Below are 24,261 nucleotides of genomic sequence, written 5' to 3'. Positions count from 1 at the left end.
ATGTTCATATAAGGATTTAATGTAGTAAATGTTTAAGGTATTATTTCGTAAGAAAGTTAAAGTACTTACTTTAACAGCTTTAATGGGTGGTAATAGTTTAATTTAGAGAGAAAGGAGAGAAAGAATTAGAGAAAGTATAAGTGGAGTTTTTGTAGAGGAAAGAGTGGAATTTGAATTTTTTAAAGAGAAGTGACAGTGAGTGACTATTAACCTGAAATAAGATGTTCTAAATCACATCTGATATTCCGCCCAAATTATCTGGTCTTCTTTATGAAATATTGTTTAACGACGACTGAAGAAAAAAGTTAATAGACAAATAAGGTTCAATAAAAATTACCCATATTAAGCAACGAATGTATCTTTGATTAATAAAATCAGTGGCGTATCGTGGCCAGACCCTTTTTAAAAAAAAATATTCAATATGAAAATCATTATTTTAAGCGTAGGAAAATACTACCAATTAAAGAAAAAGTATTTAAAATTTTAATTTTCACTTTAAGAATTTGTTATTTTGCTAAAAGCTCCACGAGATTCTCCTCTCCAGTAAGAAAGAGCACGCGTTGTGTTCTGGCATTCATCACTCGACATCTGAAATCTAGGCAAAAATCGGAGAACAAAGTGTTAAGTGAAGAATTTTTTATCTACCTTACTATGAGAGAAAATAGCATGAATTTGAAAGAAGTTCTTTAACTTGCCTATATATCTATAACAATAACATAGTATGCTTAACATGTTTAACGTTTTATGCACATTTACACGACTGGAATTTCCCAAACATAATAAGTAATATGTAAACAGAGTTGTTATAATTTGCGTAAATGTTTATAGTTTAGTGGCTATAAATGTTAGGATGGACGTGTTTGTGATATCGGCGCCATCTTATATTATTGTACATTTATAGTAAATTCTTACATTTGGAATATTCCTATAGAAAACCTTTTAGTTTTTATATCTACGGTTTAATTATATTGGTTTTTATGGTAATGGTTTTATGGAATATTTATTGAGAATGATCATATGTGAACTTAATATCAATTGAATCTCATACATGATAATTACCAACGTGTAAGTAAAAATAAAATTGTGATATTGATATTGAAAAAAGCAACTGTTGAAGTGTTGCTGTAGCTTTATGTTCAATTGATACAATTTAAAAGTGTTCGGATAAGTCTATTAAATTGAAGAATATTTTGAATTTCTATTGGATAAGCAAGTGAGAGCCTTTATTACTAATGGTAACCAATTTAATTCAATGTCTAACCAAATAAACTCAAAACTAATAGGCAATACGAGTATGTAATATTTATGATCATTTGTTCTCGAGTGAGAGAAAATATAATTGTCAGGCTGCGCTACAGCATATCAATTGAAAATCGACCGTTGTAGGTTCTATTCCGAATCAGAGAAATGAATTATTAATATTTACAGCGACACCTGTCTCTGTCCCTGAGAAAGTGCAAGTTATACCGCGCTACTTGAGAGGTTGTCGACGGCAGTAAGCGCAGCCTTTGATCGTACTGGGACAATTAAAATATGTCAAGTTTCGTATATAATTACATTTCACGACGCGGGTGAGGCTGCAGGTAAATGCGTGTTTAAAAACATTTGTACTATTAAGAATCCCAATTGAGCCATTGCCACATTCAACTTACCCAAACTATAGAAATCTCTAAATTAATAATGATTCTTTCTTAATAAAGAAAACGAAAACAATAGCATCTTCATTTCATTTACTCCTTTTAACGTTCGCTTTTATACGACGATATTTAATCAAAACAATATTGTGTTTGGGAAAAAGAAAAGTTTATCTCGTACTGTATTACCCATAAAATAAAGTTTGTTACTTCTACTGGCTCAGTCAATTCGGTGACCTACATTCTATGATATAAAAAGAAATCAAGATTTGAGACTGGTACAGTGGTTATCGTCTGAATTAGATGTGACGGTTTAGGCTTCATTTCTGCTCAGAGGAATAAATTAATTTCACTTCCTCGTTCAGGTATAATCAAAGCAGCTCGCGGCGTTGAGTTTCGCCGTCGAACATGCAATATCTCGAAAATTAAGCGGTGCAGTCGGAGGTTCTCCACTTATCCCGTTATGTGCGGGATACAGCGAGCTAAAAAAATTCTTTACAATTTTTGTGCCTGTATAGGCACAAAAAATGTAAAGAAAATTTCTATAATAATTGCCTCTTTACCTATTATGATATTTCTTTGATTACGGCTATAAAGATTGTAATATTAAAATGTTATTTCCCATAAAAAGTGAGCGCAAATATGTATTTAATGTAATTAATTAGCACTCGGGGAGATATTGTAAAATATTTGTATGAATAAAATATTTATCTTGAGAATTGGCTGTTTTTCGTATATTTAATAAATATATGTAAATATAACAATTTCACATTTTTTCCCTCACACTGGAATAAAAAGATATAGGTTCGATTCCCACTTGGAAGAATAAATCGTTTTCATTTCATCATTCGTGTCGTTGGACTTCGACCCTTAACACGCACGTCTCACTAATTGAGTGGAAAATAGAGACGCCTTAACACTTTGTTATCTCTGCCCATCCTGCTATATGTTGGACAAAGTATAAACTTTGTATGATGATGATTTTTTTATAGCAGCATAAAAACGCTCACGATAGTACTTCAAATCACATAATATCAGTTACAAGTGGACGCTGAATTCTTGAGACATTGCATTAGCAGCGATTAACGCCGTGTTTTGCCTCGTTACTAGAAAATGATAATATTAAAAATTTCATTCCCCTGAGTGAGAATGAACACACTATCGCTGCATTTACGAGTGTGCGCCCGTGCCACGACGGCCCCCGTCTTCGTCTCTTGTTCTCTTTGCCTATAAAATAAGCATATTCTTAAAATATTAGAAGATTAGGTTTCTGTAACAAAAACATAAGAAAAGAAAACGTTGTATTTTTATGCTAAAATCGAATACAATAGGCGAAAGCTTTTAGGGCATTTTCATCATAATAAAAAAGACATATTACTTTGAATACTAAATTGATATATAAAATGTTTTTGTTGGTTGGATACATTATATCTTAATGTTATTCTTGTGATGTTAGACAAGTAAAATGTAGTGATTGATCACTACTTGTATCTAATATCTAATTTTATTATACTTAGGTAAATAACTGCTGTTATGATTGACAGTATACTTGTATAACAGTCGTGGCGCATAAGTGTGTGATTGTAAACGTGACAGGTCGTGAGTTCGATGCCAACTCAAGGAAATTAATTATTTAATAATTTTTATTTCTTTACTCTGGTAATAAGAAAAAACGCGGAGTTAAGTTCCGCCACTCAAGACGCAATGCCTCAAAAACAATTCGAGAAACGAGGTGTCTTAACACTGGGTTCCCAAGTTCCCTATGGTAATCCTGCTATGTGCTGGATACAGCATCGAGCTATTTACGTTTTCGTGCTTAAAACTTGAGCGAACTTTGACCAAGCAACGATTGCACTTTTCTCCACCAAAGTAAAAGCAATTAAAGAAATCTTCAATACGATAAGATGGCTGTAGTGAGCGTTTTCTTACCCGTAAAAAAAACGACGCCGAAGTATTCGTATCCGTACAAATGTAATATTATCAATAGAGGTTTGTTTTGTTTCTTTACATTTTGTCTCAAACCCAAATGAATAGATTTATCCTATTTATTTAACACAAAATTTTAGGTTCATATATCTCAATAAAATTTAATATATAATAGTTAAGTGCTCGTTAATTCTAATTTCATAATGTAATTGTAGTTCAAATTTTATTATACCCCTATGTAACGTTAGTATCGCGTTGATATTATAAATTTACACAATTGTTATGTTGTTTACGTAATTCAATTAGCTTATAATTGTATAGGGGAAAATTGGGTTATTGGAGCCTACTACTATTGAAATTTTGATAAAAAATATTTTATCATTGTTTATTTCTCTATATCTTAATATTGGTGTAAATATTTTAAATAGTAATACTATAATTATATAGGAGCACTAAGAGAGAATTTCTCGAAATTTGTGAACGAAACATTATGTTATTTAATTATAAGTTGACAATGAGTCATCCTTTTTCGTTCGTGCAGCGTTCAACTGGAGAGCTCAAGCCATGGGTAAAAGCAAGTGCAGAACAAATATTAATTAGACCCCCATGACCCAGTAGTTTAGAATCCCTAACCGGAGAAATGGCTATTTCCTCTCTGTATTTTTAAAATGCTCCAATACCAAAAATACTACAGATAAAAAAAATACAATACCTTCGTTCTAATAACGCGCTAGCATAAATCATATTAAACGTCAAGTGTATTATATGAAACGCCTACAAGCATGTGACGGTTTTCTCCCTCGTCACATTAAATTAGCGTTCCCGCAAAATATGAGGGTTATAAAAATTTGACACATTGCTCCTCGCTAATGACATTGAAATTATGTATTCTTTATACCCAATGAGTAATTTTAAAGGTGGCTTTATGTTATTATATATATTCGTTTTAGCTATAAATAGTAATAAATTAAATATTAATAAATTAATATAAATAGTAGGAATGCCGTCGCGTCGTGGCCTGCACGCGAGCTTAAACATAAACAAATTGTACGCGTCGAATAGAGAAATTTTTATTGTTTTTGTTGATTTGACTTTGTTTAATTTACTAAAAAGGTATACGGAGATTTCTAAGCCAAGCGTTCTATCTTGATGAATATCATAATTCAAAACATTCTTTTAGAGAGCTCATATCTGATTTCATTTTACCACGCGCGCAAAGCCGCCAATAAAATCTAGTTGCTTTATAAAATTCCTAGCTACAGTTTAAATATACCTATAAACATAAAAAATATTCTAGGTAATCGATACAATAAGGTTGAATGTTTAATATGAAAATACCAACCTTCAAAAATATGTTACGATTCCATAGGCATATGAGGCACGTTGTTTTAATTTAATTTGGCCATTTAAGCAATAAATAATGCCAAGTATTTTCTGTTTTGGTATTTTATTTCATTTAATTAAATTGTTTTCCAAATTGAAACTCAAGAATCAACCGTTAACGTGCCTTATTCCCCATTTTCTTCCCAAATTCGAAATATTGCGTGTCCAATGGCGATACTCAACGCTGCACATTGTCTTATTATTTATCAAATCGGAAAAATAAAAGTGATTCGTTCCTACAAATGACTTACACTAAGAGTCACATTATGTTTATACATATACTTTTAAAAAAAAATTATAAAAAATATTAAAAGAAAAAAAAAATAGAAATATATAATTGATATACTTTAGAAAAAGAAAAAGAAATAGAGTAACATTACGAATAAATATATATTCCAATATTAATTGACAAAAAAAGAAACAAATTAATTATGAAAACTCATCTGCATCTTGTCCTCGATTTTGTTCCGCGCTTAACTTTTTAAATGCAAATGCACGCTCAATTTGATACACAGATCATTTAACACAGAGGTAACTTGTTATTATTTTAATAAAATATAATTATTTGAAAAAGAAAGAAAGAATGGTGATTGAAAGTGACTCGGAAAAATTAAAAGCCAAGTTTGATATTGAATAAAACGTAGTTCTTGATTTTTTTGTTGTTGTAATCTTTAACATATCTGAGCATTATAGAATGTGTAGGAAATTATCAGAATATTAAGAATATCATCATTTTATTTCAGCCTTATGACGTCCTCTGCTGTTATCATTTCATGTGATTATCATTTCTTCGTCTTTCGTCCAGCGGCTTTCGGTAATAATGGCCTAATTCAATTCAAATTCAAAATATTCTTTATTCAAATAAACTTATAATAAGCACTTTTGAATCGTCGAATGAACATATGAACAAAAAGCTACCACCGGTTCGGAAGGCAGTTCTGCTGAGAAGAGCCGGCAAGAAACTCAACAGTTGCTCTTTTCAAAATCAATGGTACAATCACAATCTGTTACATTAGTTGGCAGCTATCCTGCATTACATTCAATAGACATTAATTCCATACATGTTTGCCCTCTAAGTATTCTTGAACAGTGTAATAAGCTTTACTCGTCAGAATTTTTTTTACTGATATTTTAAATTTTGGAAGTGGCAAATCTAGAATACACTGCGGAATTTTATTATATACACGTATGCTCAGACCCATAAAAGATTTATTAACTTTTTGGAGGCGAAAACTTGGTGTAACAAGCTTATCTTTATTTCTCGTTCCTATCGTATGATTGTCACTATTTTTACTATGACAATGTATATTTTGTCGGACAAAGAGAATATTATAGTATATAAATTGGGAAGCAACTGTAAAAATACCTGCATCTTTGAAAACATCTCGCAGAGAATCTCGCGCTCTTAGTTTATAAATATATCTCACGGCTCTTTTTTGGAGAATAAATATTGAATTTATGTCTGAAGCACTGCCCCATAGCAGCATTCCATAAGATAAAATACTATGGAAATAGCTAAAGTAGACTAGTCGGGCAGTGTCAACGTCCGTCATTTGTCTTACTTTTTTAATTGCGAACGCGGCAGAGCTGAGTTTATCCGCAAGTGCTTCCAGATGAGCGTTCCACTGGAGTTTGGAATCTATAGTTACACCTAAGAAAATAGCTGATTCCGACAAATTGAGAGTTTCTCCTTTAATTAGTAGACTAAAATTATGTTTTTTAACATTTTGTAAAGCAAACTCAATACATTTAGTTTAATCATCATTAAACATGTTAGGAGACTTCTTACTTCCCTCTGTGTTCTTCTCGCTATGTGCTCATCGAGTGTAAATCAAACCCACAACCGCCGTGCCCGACGTTATACCTCTTTTGTTTCTTCTTTTTTATAATTTGGTCTCAACCTAATTACACTATACACAAATCGATACCGTGCGACAGTGATGTTTTTACCCGACGCCGCCGACATCCGCGGTCTCATAATTGTATAGCAATAGTCGCTGCCAATACTAAACAAACAGAACTTCAATCGAAGAATCGCCTATATAAATACTAGGTATACTCAACATTACGTATATTTTCATAATAACTTATGAGTGAAATTGTTTTTAGGGCTCCGTACCTCAAAATATAAGAACGGAACTCTTATAGGATCACTTTGTTGTCCAGCTGTCCATCTGTCAAGACCATTTATCTGGAGATCTCTTGGAGGTATTAACCTGCAATTAACATCAAGTATTTAGGTCTATACTCCTTTGAGCAAGCCTCAAGTTTCTAAATCAAAACAATCGAAATATGCGAGCATTATTGCTTGTTACGATTATACTGCATTTTGTAATGTTATCAAAATCTATCTTGGTACTTTCCAGTGGACCTACAGTTATGAAATTTGGTACAAAGAGATTTTACAATAAAAATACTGAAATAAATCCAAAAAATGAAAAATTGTAAGTATTTCTTAAAATAAAGAATCATTACAAACTTATATTTGTAATTCATTTCAATTAAAATGAGTGTATATGGCCGCAAACTTAAGTTTGTCGACTTCTATAAGTTGTACTTCTCGTTGACCTATAATCCTGGAATTGGTATGGTAGCCCCGGAGGGCGAGTCCGATTCGCACTTAAGCGGTTTTATATTTTTATTTTTCTCTTTTAAAATGGTATGAAATTTTTGTATTGTAATAATAAGCTTGCTCGATTCGTTTGCTTGAAGAGAGTTAAATTAATTCCTTGTCACGCTGTCAGGAGATATTTTAATGTTTCCAAATGTATTTTAATATTGAGGCCAGTCGTGGCGTTGGGACACAAGTGTGTGACTGTAAACGCTCCGGTGTTGAGGCAAAGCCCGACATTGAGTTCCGCCACTCAACACGCAGTGCCTTCAGAATTCGGCTGAAAATGGGGAAAGGATTGTCTTAACAACAGTGTCGGTGTCCTTCTGCCTGCCTTGTTGTATGCGAAATAAAAATGTAAAATTTTAATTTCAAATAATATATAATATAATAATAATAATATTTAAGATTAAATATAACTTTGTTTATAGCTTCACGCTGTATCCAGCAGAGAGAACGTAGTGTTAGGATACTCCGTTCCCTAAGCACTGTGATGAATGATATAAATATTACATGCTGTGTGATGAAATGAAAACATCTCCTTTCCCCGTTTACAGTCTTATGCTTAGATGCTTAGCTCAATATTAAATACTTAGAATTCGAGTACACAATCATCGCGTCCTTGCTATGCATTTTTTATCTGCACCAATTTAAAAATAATAATAATAGTACGCCGTTATTTTTTGCGGTTTTCGTGTTAACAGCGGAACTACGGATTGATTTCAACCAAACGGTTTTTCGAAAAAGATAAAATATAAGAGTGAATAAATAACACTCTTATATTTTATCTTTTTCTATTTATAGTTACATAGATATATTATATTTAAAAATAATAAAAAATGATACATCATCTGAATGTTAACGCGAGGGTTGTGGGTTCGATTCCTATTCGGAGGAATGAATTATTTTAATACTCGCTATGGTAAAAATGTTTTTTCAGAGAAAATGTTTTTTACAGAGAAAATTAAAATACTGTTTTAGTATGACGTTGTGTTCTCCACAACAATGTCAAATTGAGTGAAAAAAGGGAAACGGAGAGTTTTAACACTAAGTTCCTACTGTTGCACCTCATGCTGATGGCTTCATAAAATATTTATTTTTTACAAATTCACACGTACGTTTAAACGTATAAGTTAATCTGATATAATGACTTTAAACGACAACCGTCCTTGAATTCAACTGAACAATTGTGGCATTTTCTGCAATCTACGTAATTGATGCCAGTACGTACTTACTGGCACATGATGATACATGCACCAGCCGTTTCAATGGATAAAGCGAATTATTCTATGATTTGCCAATTATACTAGAAATTACGAGAAAAGCAAATTTTGAAATATCATCTTTATTAGCTTTTGATTTGCTGCTGTCACGATATAATTGGAAAGTGCAGCGTTGAGTTCCGCCACACAACACTCAATGTCTGGTAGTCGGGTGAAAAGTGCCTACACTATACTCTCTACCTACACTGATATGCGGGATAAAGCGTGAAGCTTTGAAATGTTAAGATGATGAATAGGTATCTTCTCTATTAACTTGCTATGGCAGCACTGTATTCTCTCTCTGTCAGTCTGTCAGTCCATCAGTAAAGGCAGAGTTTTATCCATATAACTAACTATACTTATAAATATAATTGAAGTGTCTGTGATTGGAAAATAACCATGTTTTTTAAGTGCATATTGTTACTTATACAATTCTAAAATGCAAATAGTTTTTAAATTTTTTACATGTCTGTCTGTCTTTTTCTTTATCCGGGCTAATCTATGTAACAGCTGAAACGATTTTTAAAGAATTTCCATATCAATTAACATTCATTAGTATTAGATAATAATAATACACTTAAATAATATCAAATAAGTGTTCGTATAGTTTAAACTGGAGAAACCTCACAGCCACCGCTAGTACAAACTCGTATATTGTATAGATAGATGAGGATGTAGGTGTATTTACTCAACACGAGCGAGTAAAGGTAATTAACAATCACGTGTTGACATCATTGTAGACTAGTAGGTACATGTGCCAACAATTACAAAACAAAACAGAAATAACATTACTAATTAAAATGAGAAATGAATATACTAACTTTTGTTGTATTGTACATAAATTCAGAAATGTTTAAGAGATTTGTAACTTTTTTTAAAATTCCATATCTCAAAAGAACAACAAAAATGGAACTCTTATTTTATTTCTGCCTGCCTGTGTTCTGTCAGTCTGTCAATACAATTTTTATGGTATTAAGATTTCAGACTTTTATGTTACAGTGGCACAAAAACTGAGTGTAAGTGACGACAATTGTGGGTTCGATTTCACCTCGAATAAATTAAATATATGTTTATAGCATTATTTTTAAATCCCTTTATATTCAGGTGTCACTTTAATTAAGAGGATGTCGTATGCTGCGTCTTTTCCGCTGGATTCCCAATAAAAGCACAAACGACACGGCACTCGCGTTCATTATCATTAGATTTTAAAATATTATCAAGAAAAATTAAGACCCATTACTTAATAATTTAAATATCAGGAAACAGAATATCTTAACACTAAATGCCTTCTGCCCATCTTGATAAGAAACGAAAATTAAAAAAAAAAGAAAAAAGAAAAAAGAGGACAAAGTGTAAAGCTGCTCGTTCTGTGTAAAACTAGAGATGCTAATGATAAATTACCCTATCCGTTACGCCCCTATCCGTACCCTACCCTACTATCCGTTCATACTGAGAAAGTTTTAACAAATTAACGTCGGACCGCGTATGGGGATGACCGCTTGAAGTGTTTCCGCATTACTGAAAATCCTATTTAGAGGGTTATTTATTTACACGTCATGAGTACAACGACATGCTTCAGCAGACCGAGGAAATGAAAATAATTAAATTTTCCGGAAAGAAATCGAACCCACAAATCTAAATCCGAATCATATCAGAGTCAAGCCCAAAATTTTGTGCCTACTAGTGAAAACAAAAAAAGTCTGTCTGTCTATTTACTTTCATTTGGCAGTAATCACGAGAAGGAATCGTACTCACAACCATTACCTTAATTGAATCAACATTTTTGCAATATATACCTACCACTGTGTCACAATAATGTACTTTCATTTATATATAGATACTGCTAGAACATTAACTTAACTATCACTTTACTTGAGAACGCTTGCATTCCTCTCTAATTTAGTGACTTAATTAGAGACAAAAAACTAATGGTTTTCTTGTTGCCGGTAAAGATAATAGTGTTATACGTCTTATACAGGGTGACTGGCAAATGAACAGATAAATTGAAACATGATATGAAATGAAAAAAAGGAAAATTTCCAACTTTTTGTTATTCCATATAACATAGTCCGAAGTTTTAACGTTTAAGACATATTGTTAAATTTTTTTTTTCCAAGTTTGCAAAAAAACGCTTGAGAAAATATTTTATATTGCTTGTATATTGATTTTTTGTATTATATTACCCATTTAATTATATAACATGGAACTTCCAGTATATTATAATATTTTTGTTTATTGGGTTACTGAGTTTGAAAAGGTTTACGCTTCGTCACAAGCTGTACCTTAAAATTTTATAGAAAAAAATATTTAACTACATCCTCTAATTTTAAATACATCCTCACTTTGTCTATCTATTAATTGATACAAATAAATATTATTCCGACTTTTTTTTAAATATATCGTAAAATCTTCAGTTTAATAAAAACACTAGACTACTACTATTTTCTTTATTTTTTTTCTTTATTTCAAACACTGAAGAATAAAGACGTGACAGGTTGTGGGTTCGATTGCCGCTCGAGGAAATTAAATATTATTTAAAGTAATTTTTTCGTTCTTGTGTCGAGATAGAATTCGGCGGAAAGAGGAGAGCGAAGTGTCTACTCTAGGCTTCCTGTACCTACTCTGCTACTTGGATACAAGGTGAAGCTAAAATAAAAAATACAAACAATAAAATATTATTCATATTTAAATAGCTAAGTAGTGCTTCGAATAGTAATACTGATAAGAAAAGCTGGTATGGAACAGCAATAACTTCTTTAAACTCTTACATAAGTGTTCGATAAAATGTAAATTGTACTACGTGAGGTGATTACATTTCCAGTATATACATATTCTTCGTTAAAAGAGCTTTCTAGATTTTTTATTTTTATTTTTTTGCGATGCTTATATTGTATGGAAATTTCCGTATTGATAATATTAACAGTGAGAAGTTTTATAGAATAAGAAAGATTGTATTGACGTCGTAAGTTCGATTCCCGTAAAATATTAAATTATTAAAAGAAAAAATTAAATTCTATACTAATATACATAAAGATTGTTTTTCAACTTCACACTGCATCCCGCATATAGCAGCGTAGGCAGATATAACCTAGTGTTGAGACACTCATTTTCCTACTTTCCATATTCTCGGAAATCCTCGTGCTATTTTTTGCCCTGGTACCAGACCGAAACTATTAAATATTTCATTGCCCGTAGTTGGAACAGAATCCACAACCGACGCGCTTACAGCCGCACGCTTGTCCGCGTTCCACAACGGCATCAAAAACATAACTATAATTTCCGACAATAATTTAGTGTATACGCCTTCACGAATAAATTAAACTGTTTACGTAAATCACTATTATCATGTGTCGAAGACAGCCATTTGTAATTGATTAGATAATTAATATATAGACAGCGGCTCAACAATTCAAAATGGAAACAGGAAGTAATAATAATTAATATTAATAAAAATATTAATTAAAATTAATATTCCAGGCCGTCGTAGCGCAGAGGCACGAGGATGTGATTGTAACGCAACGGTTGTGGATTCGATCTCCACTCGAGAAAATGAAATATTTATTTAAATATACGTTACTCAACAAGCACTTCCAGAATTCGGCGGAAAGTGGAGAACGGAGTGTCTCAACACAAGGTTCCCTCTGCCTACCCTGCTGTGTGTGAAATACAGGGTGATGGTAAGAATATAATTAATTAATAAATATTATTTACCTTTAAAGTAGATATTGAAAAAAAAACACTTTAATAATATTTCTTGAAGTAAGAAAATGCAATGAGTAATGATTGAACTCCTTAACTGAGCTATGTTTTATGAGAAAATTGCATATCAAATGCAACAGTCATTAGTCATCTAAGCCACAAAACAGAATAAACGTATTATTTTTGTTTCAATTTCATATAGTTTTCCGCATATAGCAAGGTGAGCAGAGGAAACCCAATCTTAAGACATTCCATTCCACATTTTCTGCTAATTGGTAGACTTTACCAGTTGAATGGCGGAGCTCAACACCGCGCTGGTCTTGTAAGAACGAGGATATGGAAATCCATAAGAATCCAAAACCATCGCATTTATAGACATACCCTATGTCGCTGCGTCACAACGACCTCATCAACTATACCTGCATCCCGATGGTTCAGTTGTTATTTCATTTTTTTCTCTGTATCCCTCACATACTCAGTAATCTTTGTAAATGACTTTTTAAATGAGCAAGATAATAGCTACCTAATACCCATATAAATTGAAAATCCTAAGTGAAAACTGAATGTAATAGTATTCGATCTTGCACCTATCCCATCCAAGTCCAAAATTATTTTAGTTTCACGCTGTATTGCGTACATAACAGACTAGGCAGAGGGAATATAGTGTTAAGTTACTCCGTTTCTATTAACAAATTTCCATTCCCCACATTCTGCCAAATTCTGGAGGCATTTCATGTTGATTGGCGGAACTGAACGCCGTGCTTCGCCTCGTCGCCAGAGCTACGTCGCGTTCACATTCAATTCTATTTATAGAAAATAATTTATGTGGAGACATCACAGCGATTTTCGGAGTACATAGATTACTATTTAGAAAGCCATTATTACCCCAAATTGTAGTACGAGAATGTACGCGTAAATTTAGTTTATAACTATACCATCAGTATCAGATTGCATTCAAGAGCTTATTGTTATCACACAAGAGCTTTGGTATGCCATTTTGATGAAACTTTAGCATTTAATAGATGATATTATCGGCTATAAGTTCTTATATTTTGTGTATATATTTTTAAGATGATTTTTTAAGGTTCTAGGTTTATGCTGTATATCTAAGCAGAGGGAGCCTAATGTTAAGACACTAGGCTCTTTCTTTCTACCCTGCTTTACGGGAAAAAGTGTAAACCTAAAAAAATACGCACAAATTAAGTAAATATTTTAAAAAAATACCATTCACCTGCAGGGATTTGTATCTACAACCATCGCGAGCTACCATGGACTTCCCGTCTGCACAACGACGGCATAGTGATGTTTTCATCTATTTTCCTTGAATAGTAAATAGAGCATAACGTCTGTTCGCTCATATGGTCGTTTTACACCGTTATGATCATATACAAATAAAAAAATCAAATAAATCAGCTTCCCGCACTTTGAGGGGTAAGCAGAGAGAACCTAGTGTTAAGACACTCCGTTCTTTTATTTCCGCCGAAGTTTTCGATTCTTTGCGTGTTGAGTGGCGAAACTCAACGCCGGGCTTGCAACGCTGCTTTGGTGCCAGAGCCAAGAAATGAAAATATTAATAAATAATTATCCATTTCCTAGAGTGGGATCGAATCCACAACGGTCGCTTTACAGGCAGAATTTTTTTCTAATTCTTAATAAAATGTGTTTTTAGTCTCTTAGGTAATTCGGCATCTTTATTTAGTGTTTGAAGCAGTTTCTACTTCAGCTATAACGAGCAACATCGCAATGGTCTTGGATTCATAATATGCAACTCTAGGAACTATTTATATTATTGAAATAAATAGTTAGTGTGTTTCTAAATGATTCTACGTGAGTTCATTTATTAATATGAATGGATTACTTAATTACAATTATTTAGATTAGTTCCGATACAAGAGGCATCGTTGCCTGCAAGTGCTTATAGCTTATACATTTATTTTTGGTGTACAATAAAGAGTATTTTACTTTTATTATACATATATCTCGCACACAGAGGAATAGGCAGAGAAAACTTAATGTGAAGACACTTCCATCCTCACTTCCATCCTCACTTCCTGCCAATATTTAGGAGACATGCGTATAGCGGAAGTCAACTGCTGTGCGTTGAATGACACAATATCAATCAAAGCTTTTATAGCTCTACTATGTATATAGAATAAGAGGGGGAAGCCGTATGGCTATTCTATTTCACTACACGATTGATTCTTCTTTTAATCTGTGACTAATAAATACCGAAAAAAAAAACAGCTTCACGCTGTATCCCGTACACAGCAAGGTAGGCAGAGGGAACCTACTGTTAAGACACTCCGTTCCCCACTTTCTGCCGAATTTTGGAAGCATTGCGTGTTGAGTGGCAGAACTCAACGCCGCCCTTTGTCTTGACACCAGAGCGAAGAAATGGAAATATAAGCGTAACTAAATATTTCACTTCCTCGAGTGGGATTCGAACCCACAACTGTCGCGTTGAAGTCACACCCTTGTGCCATTGCGCCTGCACCTCACTTTAATTAGTATGTAAAAAAATAAAAAAAAAACATATATTTTTTCACATATTTAACTAAGTTTTATCTATATAGAAAAATAAATTCGAGTCTCCATCCATACAGTATTTTAATATGGAATTTCAATATTCGTATGATTAAAAGGTTAAAATAATACGCAAAAAAAGTCTTCTTACGCCATAGCAACCAAAGTCACTGACCGTATCCAATATTGTCGATATATGTAAATACCATACAGTACAGTACAAGTAAATATGTTAAAACCAATTGTGCAAGTAGTATACCGTTAATTGGCCGCGTTGTACAGAGACAGCTATATTCTAGCTATACTATAATTAATACTGTACAGGTTGGAAGTGTCAGCGCTCTTTTTACGGTACCAGTTTATAGGGTTAAATATTTCAAACCCATACCTAAAGAAATTAATCAAGATACCTCAACAGTTTAGACGTAAGATCGTTTTCATTTCACGATTTTTATCCATACCTGTATTTCGTATGACGCAATTACGCATAGATACCAATACTGTAAACACACACTACTACAAAATTACTACTAAAGGTTAAACATCTTTGATCTTTATCGCCAATACCTATGACTTCCCTATAGTCTAGTCTAGTCCCTTTGATAGGTGTATGCCTGCGTGCGTCGTTCTTGACTAAATAAAAAATAAATGGCGTTTTATTTTACAACGATAATTTTATAATTTATTTTGTTTAAAAAAAACACCTTTTTATTTTGGGAAAAACATTTTTTTAAAGTATATTAGGATTTTATAGAGTAGTTAAAACTGTGGTTTCATTTAAAGTGGTACTGACAAAAACACTCTGTATATACTAGAATATGTACCATTGTTTGACAAACAAAGTTCTACATCAATCAGTGGATAGATAATATAAATAATGTTGATCTCCCAGAACTGTATACCGTATATTCGAGAAATCTGATGCAAATACTTTATGAAAAATACAAATTCGTAACAAGTTTCAAGACCACAATTATTTTATAAGTATACAAATACATAGAAACCGTCTTCGTGGCGCAGCGGCACAGCGTGTGAGTGTAAACGCGACGGTTGATGGTTCGATTCCCACTCACTTATTATTTCCTTGTTCTGGTAGAGAAAACGCGGCGTTGAGTTCCGCCATTCAACACACAATGTATCCAAAATGGGGTTGTGCCTGGGTCATTGTCTCGAAACTTGCTATACTTATATGGGTTGACACTCTTCACCGCCAAAGCCAAACTTTCTTAATATCTATACAATTCTGTCAGAGTAAGAAACTTAGTAAAACATTTCATTTCATTCGAACCTATTTTTTTTTATACGAAACAATAGTTCCTGAGATTAGCGCGTTTAATAAACGAACTCTTCAGAGGCCGTCGTGGAGCAGCGGCACAAGGGTGTGACTGTAACGCGACGTTTGTGGGTTCGATCCTCACTCGAGGAACTGAAATATTTATTTACGTTTATATTTCCATTTGTTCGCTCTGGTATCGAGGCAGAGCGCGGTGTTGAGTTCTGCCACTCAACACGCAATGCCTGCAGAAATCGGCAGTAAGTTGGGAACGGAATGTCTTAACACTAGGTACCCTCTGCCTACCTTGCTGTGTGCAGGATACAGCGTGAAGTTAAAAAAAGAAATCTTCAGATTTATATTATTAAAAAAGCTATATAGATTATAAATAATCGTTTAAGTACTTAATCTGTCCATATCTAAAAACGTTCCTTATATCTAAAACTAGAGGTGAATTATAATTTTGTACCAATATATTAATTAATATGCTTAGCACGCTAACGTCTTGATTGCTTCCAGTCAATGTCAAATAACAATGCCTCGGTAGTCGGTATTATCAAAACAATACGTTCATATATCTATAGAAGGTATATTATACATCAATAATTAATATATGACAACATTATATGACTGCTAGTAGTTACGTGTCTTTTTGCGAGTGGATATGCATATAAATACTGCATATATTAAAGTAGGTAAAAGGAAATTTATTATTAATTTAGTAGTAGTTTATTTAGTTTATTAGTAGTTGTTAGTTTAGTTAAGTAGTTTAGTTGTTTAGTTTATTAGTAGTTTTAGTTTCACGCTTTATTTCGCTTATAGCAGGGTAGGCAGAGCGATTTTGGGCACCTAGAGTTAATAATTCTTGACACGTTGCATGTTAAATGGCGGAACTCAACGCCGAACTTTGCCTCGTTTACAGAGCGAGGAAATAATAATATTAAATTTTTCATTCCTCCAGTGGGAATCGAACCCACAACCGTCGCAGTTACAGTCACACGCTTGTGCCTCTCGACGGCCTCATGTGTAGAATATATTGCTCTAATGGAAATAATAAAAATTTGTGTATCAAAAATTATTAAAATTCCTTAAACTAAGACACTCCAGTATAGATTATAGTAGTTTCTGAGATAAGCGCATTCATTCACACAAGCATTTCTGCTTTATAATATTGATATAGATTTTATTTATACCTACTTAAAATTAATTATACCTACACGGTAGTACTTTGTTTAATTTATAATAGATTTTTAAATGTTTACATACGAGTTACATACGTCGAGGTCGGAGAACCCCTTAACTTCATATGTTTAGTTTACATTATATGTGTAAAATATGTATACGCTAAAAGAAGCCAATTCAAATATTTAAATAGTAAAATGACTATATAAACAGTTTTACATAAATTAGAATCTACTCAAGGTCAAAATATTTTATAGCTTCACGCTCTATCAGCATATAAAATGGTACCCAAGACATTCATTCGACATTTTCGAAATGTTGCATGTACAGTGGGGAACTTAACGCCGCGTCTTGTCTGTTTAGAATCGTTTGAAGCTAACAGATAATATAAAATGACTTATAAATTACTGTCAATAATAAACAAATAATTCAAGTTGGATCAAACTGCACGTAGTGTGCAAATTTGATTAAAATCGGTTCAGTAGTTTAAGAATCCATCGAGGACAAACAACGTGACACGTAATTTTTATATAATCTATATATATAAAAGGACTTGTCCTCACTGACTGAGGTAAGACGCACGCACAGCCGTAACTGCTGATGGTAGAAACGTGAAATTTGGGTAGATGTTTACTTTCATAATCTGGACATCCACTAAGAAGGGATTTTGAAAAATTTTAACCCTAAAGGGGTGAAATAGGGGTTCAAAGTTTGTATGGAAAAAAAATTAAATCGGCACCGATTTTTATAAAATTTGAAATTTAGATTTTTAAAAATATTTAATTGAACACGTGTTTCACGATTTTTTAGAATTCACCCCCTAAGGGTGCAAATAAGGGGTTGAAAGTTTGTATGGAAAAATCTTTAAATCGCCACCGATTTTTATAAAATTTGAAATTTAGACTCTTAAAAATATTTCATTGAACACATGTTTCATGGGTTATTAGAATTCACCTTAAATACGCAAGCGAAGCTGCGCGCGTCCGCTAGTAGATTATATACACACATGTCAAATATGTTTTGTTTCAAGTCGGTTAAGAATTAGGTTTTAATACAAAACTAATATACAAGGCATATTAAATTCATACACATACGCCAATTTAAAGTTTAAACTATGCAATGTTTTATCGTACGAGTACAGTTTAACGCTATGCCTTTTACGTCACAGCCTTATGGTGTATAAAAGTTATTACAATTACAGTTTCTTTTGGATGGATATTTTTTTACCATTTTAGAAGCGAATATCTAACAAAGTATTGGCATAATAAAAAAAATATTTTAAATCTCTATAACATTTTAAATGATCTATGTACATATCTATTTTATTTTATAGCGATTCATAAAATACAATAAACCTAATTTTAACCATACAGTATCTATCCGAGAAAAAGGAATTTAAGACACCACTTTCTGCTCAGCCTCCGAGATAATGTGTTGAGTGGCGGAATTTAACGCCGCGCTTTGAATACCAGAGCGAGGAAATGATAATACATATATTTTTGAGAGACGATCGAACAGAAAATTATCGCACTTACAATCACACGCCGTCCCAGTGCATCGCGACGTATTTTTATGCATATTAATTCGTATTAGTCAGTCAGCTATTGATATAAATTAGTTGTCTGGTAATTTTACTCAAGGCAAGGTTGTTTAATTCTTATATTACTGGAATAAAAAAATAACATGATTATAATTATAGAGCAGATGTCAAACCAAATCTAATCAAGAATTAGAGCATAAATCTTGAATTTTGTATTAATAATGAAGACCGTGACTTTTACAATGTTCCGGGTTAAAATGTCGTTGTTTGAGGAAATGTATCATCCTTTTAGTTTTTTTATAGCTTCGAGTCGTTTCGTGCATATGAAAGGGTAGGCAAAGAAAATTGATACTTATTTATTCCCGCATTCTATCGGGGCGCATTCTATTCTGCGGGAAAAAATGAAAATTGTCTAAACTTCCGAAAATTAAGATTGTCCGCTTCTCCCTTTCCACCAAATTTTCGAGATATTGAATGTTGACTTCAGCTAACTCAACGTATCATACTACGTTTCTTTACAAATAAAGAGAGGAACCCTTTAACCTACTTTGTCACATTTAGATTAGATTAGTCTGATTGTCTATAAATATTGCTGATAGAATAAGTGTACACTGTTTGTGACTCACATAACTAATTTTGTATTCCTTCATTATGTAGTTCAAACTGTCTGTTAATTACACACTAACGAAAAAGTTTAATTAAATAAATACATACGTATATAAAAAAATATTTATTTCAATCAGACATCAAACCCATATTAGGTAGATGAGGTAGATGTACCTTACTAATATACAATATTTACAGCACTCACATTAGCAAACTGCCAAACCTGTTATATCTTGACACTAACACCTTTATTTATAGCTCGATTGGTTAACATTTTGAAGGTCAAAAAGCTTCCTTTGCATTAAAAACAATGTTGTTATCACTTATCATTTATATGGTTAAAATATTAAGTCAACACGTAAGAAATGTAAAATTAAATTTACTTTTCCTTTAATTTTGTCGTATGAAAATTTGTTTTTGGCTCCATGCTGTCTTCCTCCGGTGGCTTAAAACTAGATAGGTTTAATATTCCTCGTTCTCCATTTTCCATTTAATTTTGGAGACATTAACATTGACACAAATCGCGAAGAAAGTGTATTATATTATGTGTGTAATTTTGGCTACTCTAATTGTAAAAAAATATTATCACCTAGCACGGGAAGTGGAGAGAATAGTCACTACGTGCTATGTAAACGTACAGACATTAAAATGTCCCAATTTTCCAGACAATGCGTGTTGAGAGATGGAATTCAATCCCGATCTTTGTTTTGTTACCAGAGTGAAGAAATAACTTTAATTATTTTCCCCGAGTGGGAGTCGAACCCACAACTGTTACGTTGACAGTCAGACGCCGTGCCATTGCACTACGACGGCCCCAATACTCTACTATATATAAAAGAAGAATATGTGATACATATTTTATATTAATTTATTCTTATGACCTTATTATTATACATAATTGGGTACGTTTACCCGGATGTCAAAATTTGATATTTAATAAATGATTGAAATATTTCAATGTATGTACATATATTATTTTATATAAATGATTGTTTCATTTTATTTATTATATTTTATTATTTATACGTATAGTAAATATTTTTATTAAATATATCGTTTTATAAACAAAACTAGAAAGCATGCTCCTCTACACCAAATGCTATACACGAGTGGCTTAGAAGTAACATCTGAAGATTTCACTATTCAAGTCCTGGCATCATCAGATCAGCTCGAAGATATCATATGATTATTATACATCTGAGCTGCCAAATTTCATGATGATAAAATGACTACAAGTAAGTCAAACTTAGATTTTAATATATTCTGAAAATTATAAATAATATAAATATAATATTTTTAAATCTTCACGAATAATAATATATTTTGGATGTTGAGGAAATAACAAAGAGGATTACTCAACCTTAATCCCCAGATAATTATATACCTTCTTTTATATACCACTGTGGACAGAGTTAAGACGCAAATTAAAGGAACATAGAAATTTTAAACTTGTTAGCTCAATTAATTACATGAAATTTGATAGATATCATAGAAATATACCCGAATGCGATGGTTGTGAGTTAATTTCTAACTCGGGGGAATGATTTTTTTTATTTTTCCGCTCTGGCAAGACTAAACTCTTTTTTGAGTTCCGCCTCACAATGTCTCGCTTGGAAAGAGGAGGACGGAGTGTTGTAACACTAGGTAGGTTCTTTAACACACAATGTGTTGCAGGAAAAGAAAAAGGTTTAATGTTGTCATCGTAGCGCATTTGGATCGTATTTACAAAAAGCGTTTATTTATAAATTATACATACATATATTTTTTACGGTATATTTTTTAAAAAAATAATATACCTAAACGGAAATAGTAATTACGTTCTAGTTTCTCTAACTACCATGCAAAATTCAAGAGATGCGTGCAATTGATAAAAAACATAATTGAAATCTTTGTTTAGCCATACGTGATTTGTATTCAGGTCGTTAACAATGAACGCACTAAGCGCATGCCGACACGCAAACAAAACACTGTTTAGTATTAAAAATATTTATTACAATACTGTTTTATATTTATATTATATATACATACTAGAATATTCACTTAAGGCTGGACTTCATTAGAGCTGCTGATTTCGTTCACTTCGTTAGGTATATCACGGACGGTTACTTCTTCTCGGTTGGACGGAGTAGTAAGTTCTTTTCTGTCTTCTTCCTCAGCTACTGTCGCTGGAAGATCAGTGGTGCCTTTGGCTTCATCGATTTCCACTGGCAAAACGTCGCTGGCCTGAACTGGCACATCTGCTGGTTTTTTGTCTTTATCTTCTTTGTCTTCACTCTTCCATGCTTCTTTACTTTCTACAATAGGTACTTCTCTGTCTACTATCTTTCCGTCATCAGCACTCGCACCGTTAAGTGGAGCTGTGATGATTAAATATTTATCAGTTGTTAATTTCGCTGTCACATCCGAGGCGCTAGAGTTGACCGGCAAGGAATATGTATGTACAAATTGGCTGGCAAACAGATCGTGATCATCTTGTTTAGCTTCGTGGGATCCTTGCACGAGGATAAAGTCGCCTTTCACCTTTACTTTCAAATCGCTCAAGCTATAATCTTTAACGTTGACTATTACTCTGAATTTCTCGTCGTCAGATTCGATCCTGGGACCAATATCAGCGAAACTAGAGAACAATCTAGTTAGTGGTGCAAAAATATTGCCGAACGCCGGGAATCTGAACCATGGTGACGGTTCATCGAAGTCAGCTTCTGTAATAGCTGTAATAGGTCGCGGGAACGGCCCGTTATCAGCGGGATAAGCAGCTGTTAGGGCTGCAAATCCGATAATAATCAACAGTCGCGACGAAAACATTGTGTTTGCGTGCGTTTTACGCGGTTATGTCATAAAAACTGACGGCGGCGCGGGAGTTTGAGGCTATATACTGGGTGGGGGAGCGCGGGGAAACGCATCGCCGACCGCTATGACGGTGCGCAAAGACATTTGAAATCTAGAAGTGGCATTATATGATTCATTTATACATACATACATACCTACATCGTTGAGAAAACAAAAACTAATCAATAATGGTAGTTTTTCTTGGTAATTTATGAGCGTTTTTATAGTGTTTACTATTAAATCTTCTAGTGTAGTTTACTTTACTGTATAAATAATGTTACTTTAAAATTTTATTGCTTCTAATATTTTTATAATTATTATCTACTAAAGATGGAGTTATTGCTAGCGATAAGAATGTTATTGTTATTTTATTCAAAATTAGAAGTTATGAAACATATATTTTTTTATAACAAAGCGAACTGGAGTTAAGATATTGTAATATGAAATAGAAAATTAGATTTTTCTTTTGAATCAACTTATAAAAATTATTTCATTGTTGTAACAAGTACGTACTAAAGATATTGTCCCGAGTTTCATATTATGTACTTGTAAGAAGCACATATACAAAAAGGCTTCTTTTGAAATATTTTTAAATCATACCAATACGCCACTGTAGCGCAGTTACTGATATGCCTGACTTAATGTGACACATATAGGTTGAATTCCCGAGAAAAACGTTTATTATTTAAAACCTACAATAAATAATAGGATATGTATATAAAACATTAGTAAAGCTATAAAAAATAGTACTATAAATTAATCCTTTTATATCGCGGCTTCGCCCGCATACCACCTATAATACTTTTATTATACTGCACTTGCAACAGATTGACACATTCAATCATGAACAACTTGTTTACATAATTTTGAGTAGAGTCACTGAAACTATACTAAAACAGAGAGCGGAGAGTTCTAAAACTAACTTATAGTTCCCCTAAATATTGACAATCAAAAAAAAATAACAAAACGATCGATTAAAAGTCACATCTATCAAGGTGTAATCTTTAACGAGCGTTGGCCTTGGAACGGCTTCTAGAGTAATCCAACTATGTTATATTTACTCATTTTTCTTCAAACGCATCCACAATTTATCTGTTCAATACGTGACTTAGATTTGCTGATATCGTAATTGTTATTGAAATAACTGATATTACTTAGATAATGATGATGATTTTTTTATGCTGCATTCTTAATATATACATAGCAGAGTTGGTAGAGGGAACTTGGAAACCTAGTGTTAAGTCACTCTGTTCTCACTAAGCAACTTCGTTTCCTCACTTTTCGAATTCTCGAGGCATGGCATATTGTGTGGTGGAATTCAACGACCTAATTATTATTTAAATAACTTACATTTAAATAACTGGTATTATTTAGATAATGATGGTAATAATGACTTGATTAATTTTATATTCTTTTTAGCTAAGCATCCACTTTTCAAGACATTGTTGACGGAGCTCAACGCCGCGCTTTGTCTTGATGCTAGAGCGAGGAAATAAAAAGCTTCCAGTGAGTGGATGCACAAACTTTGCATTTACAATCACGAGGGTCTCAATTAATTAACTTATTATAAGTACGTCTTTGATTGTTTAATTTTGTTTAATGAAATACAAAATAAATAATGATTATGCCAATCGAAAGAGCTACACTGGGGTAGCGACGATTTTGGGTTCGATTCCTCAGAAGACAAAAATATTTAATATTTTATTTTCCCCGCTCTGGCAACGGGAAAAACACGGCATAAAGTTACATTAAGTAGCGTAACTCAATACTTAAATAAATAAATCAAATATTAT

General features: G+C 32.8%; 1 protein-coding gene across 1 annotated transcript; it reads right to left on the bottom strand.

Moving 5' to 3' along the window:
- Window positions 1-21,609: 21,609 nt before the first annotated feature.
- On the bottom strand, window positions 21,610-22,493 carry LOC146535381 (uncharacterized). The gene has a single exon (XM_085190654.1). The coding sequence runs from the start codon at window positions 22,442-22,444 to the stop codon at window positions 21,680-21,682; it is 765 nt and encodes a 254-aa protein (XP_085046780.1). The 5' UTR covers window positions 22,445-22,493; the 3' UTR covers window positions 21,610-21,679.
- Between the last annotated feature and the right edge of the window lie 1,768 nt (window positions 22,494-24,261).

Source organism: Heliconius melpomene, chromosome 10 (genome assembly GCF_056956725.1).
Source record: "Heliconius melpomene rosina isolate 202511_hmr_F chromosome 10, ASM5695672v1, whole genome shotgun sequence".
Lineage (NCBI taxonomy): Eukaryota > Metazoa > Arthropoda > Insecta > Lepidoptera > Nymphalidae > Heliconius > Heliconius melpomene.
This window is presented reverse-complemented; position numbering and strand designations above follow the sequence as displayed.

Coding starts and splice junctions, on each gene's coding strand:
- LOC146535381 (XM_085190654.1), bottom strand. CDS start 22,444: ATGTTTTCGTCGCGACTGTTGATTATTATCGGATTTGCAGCCCTAACA.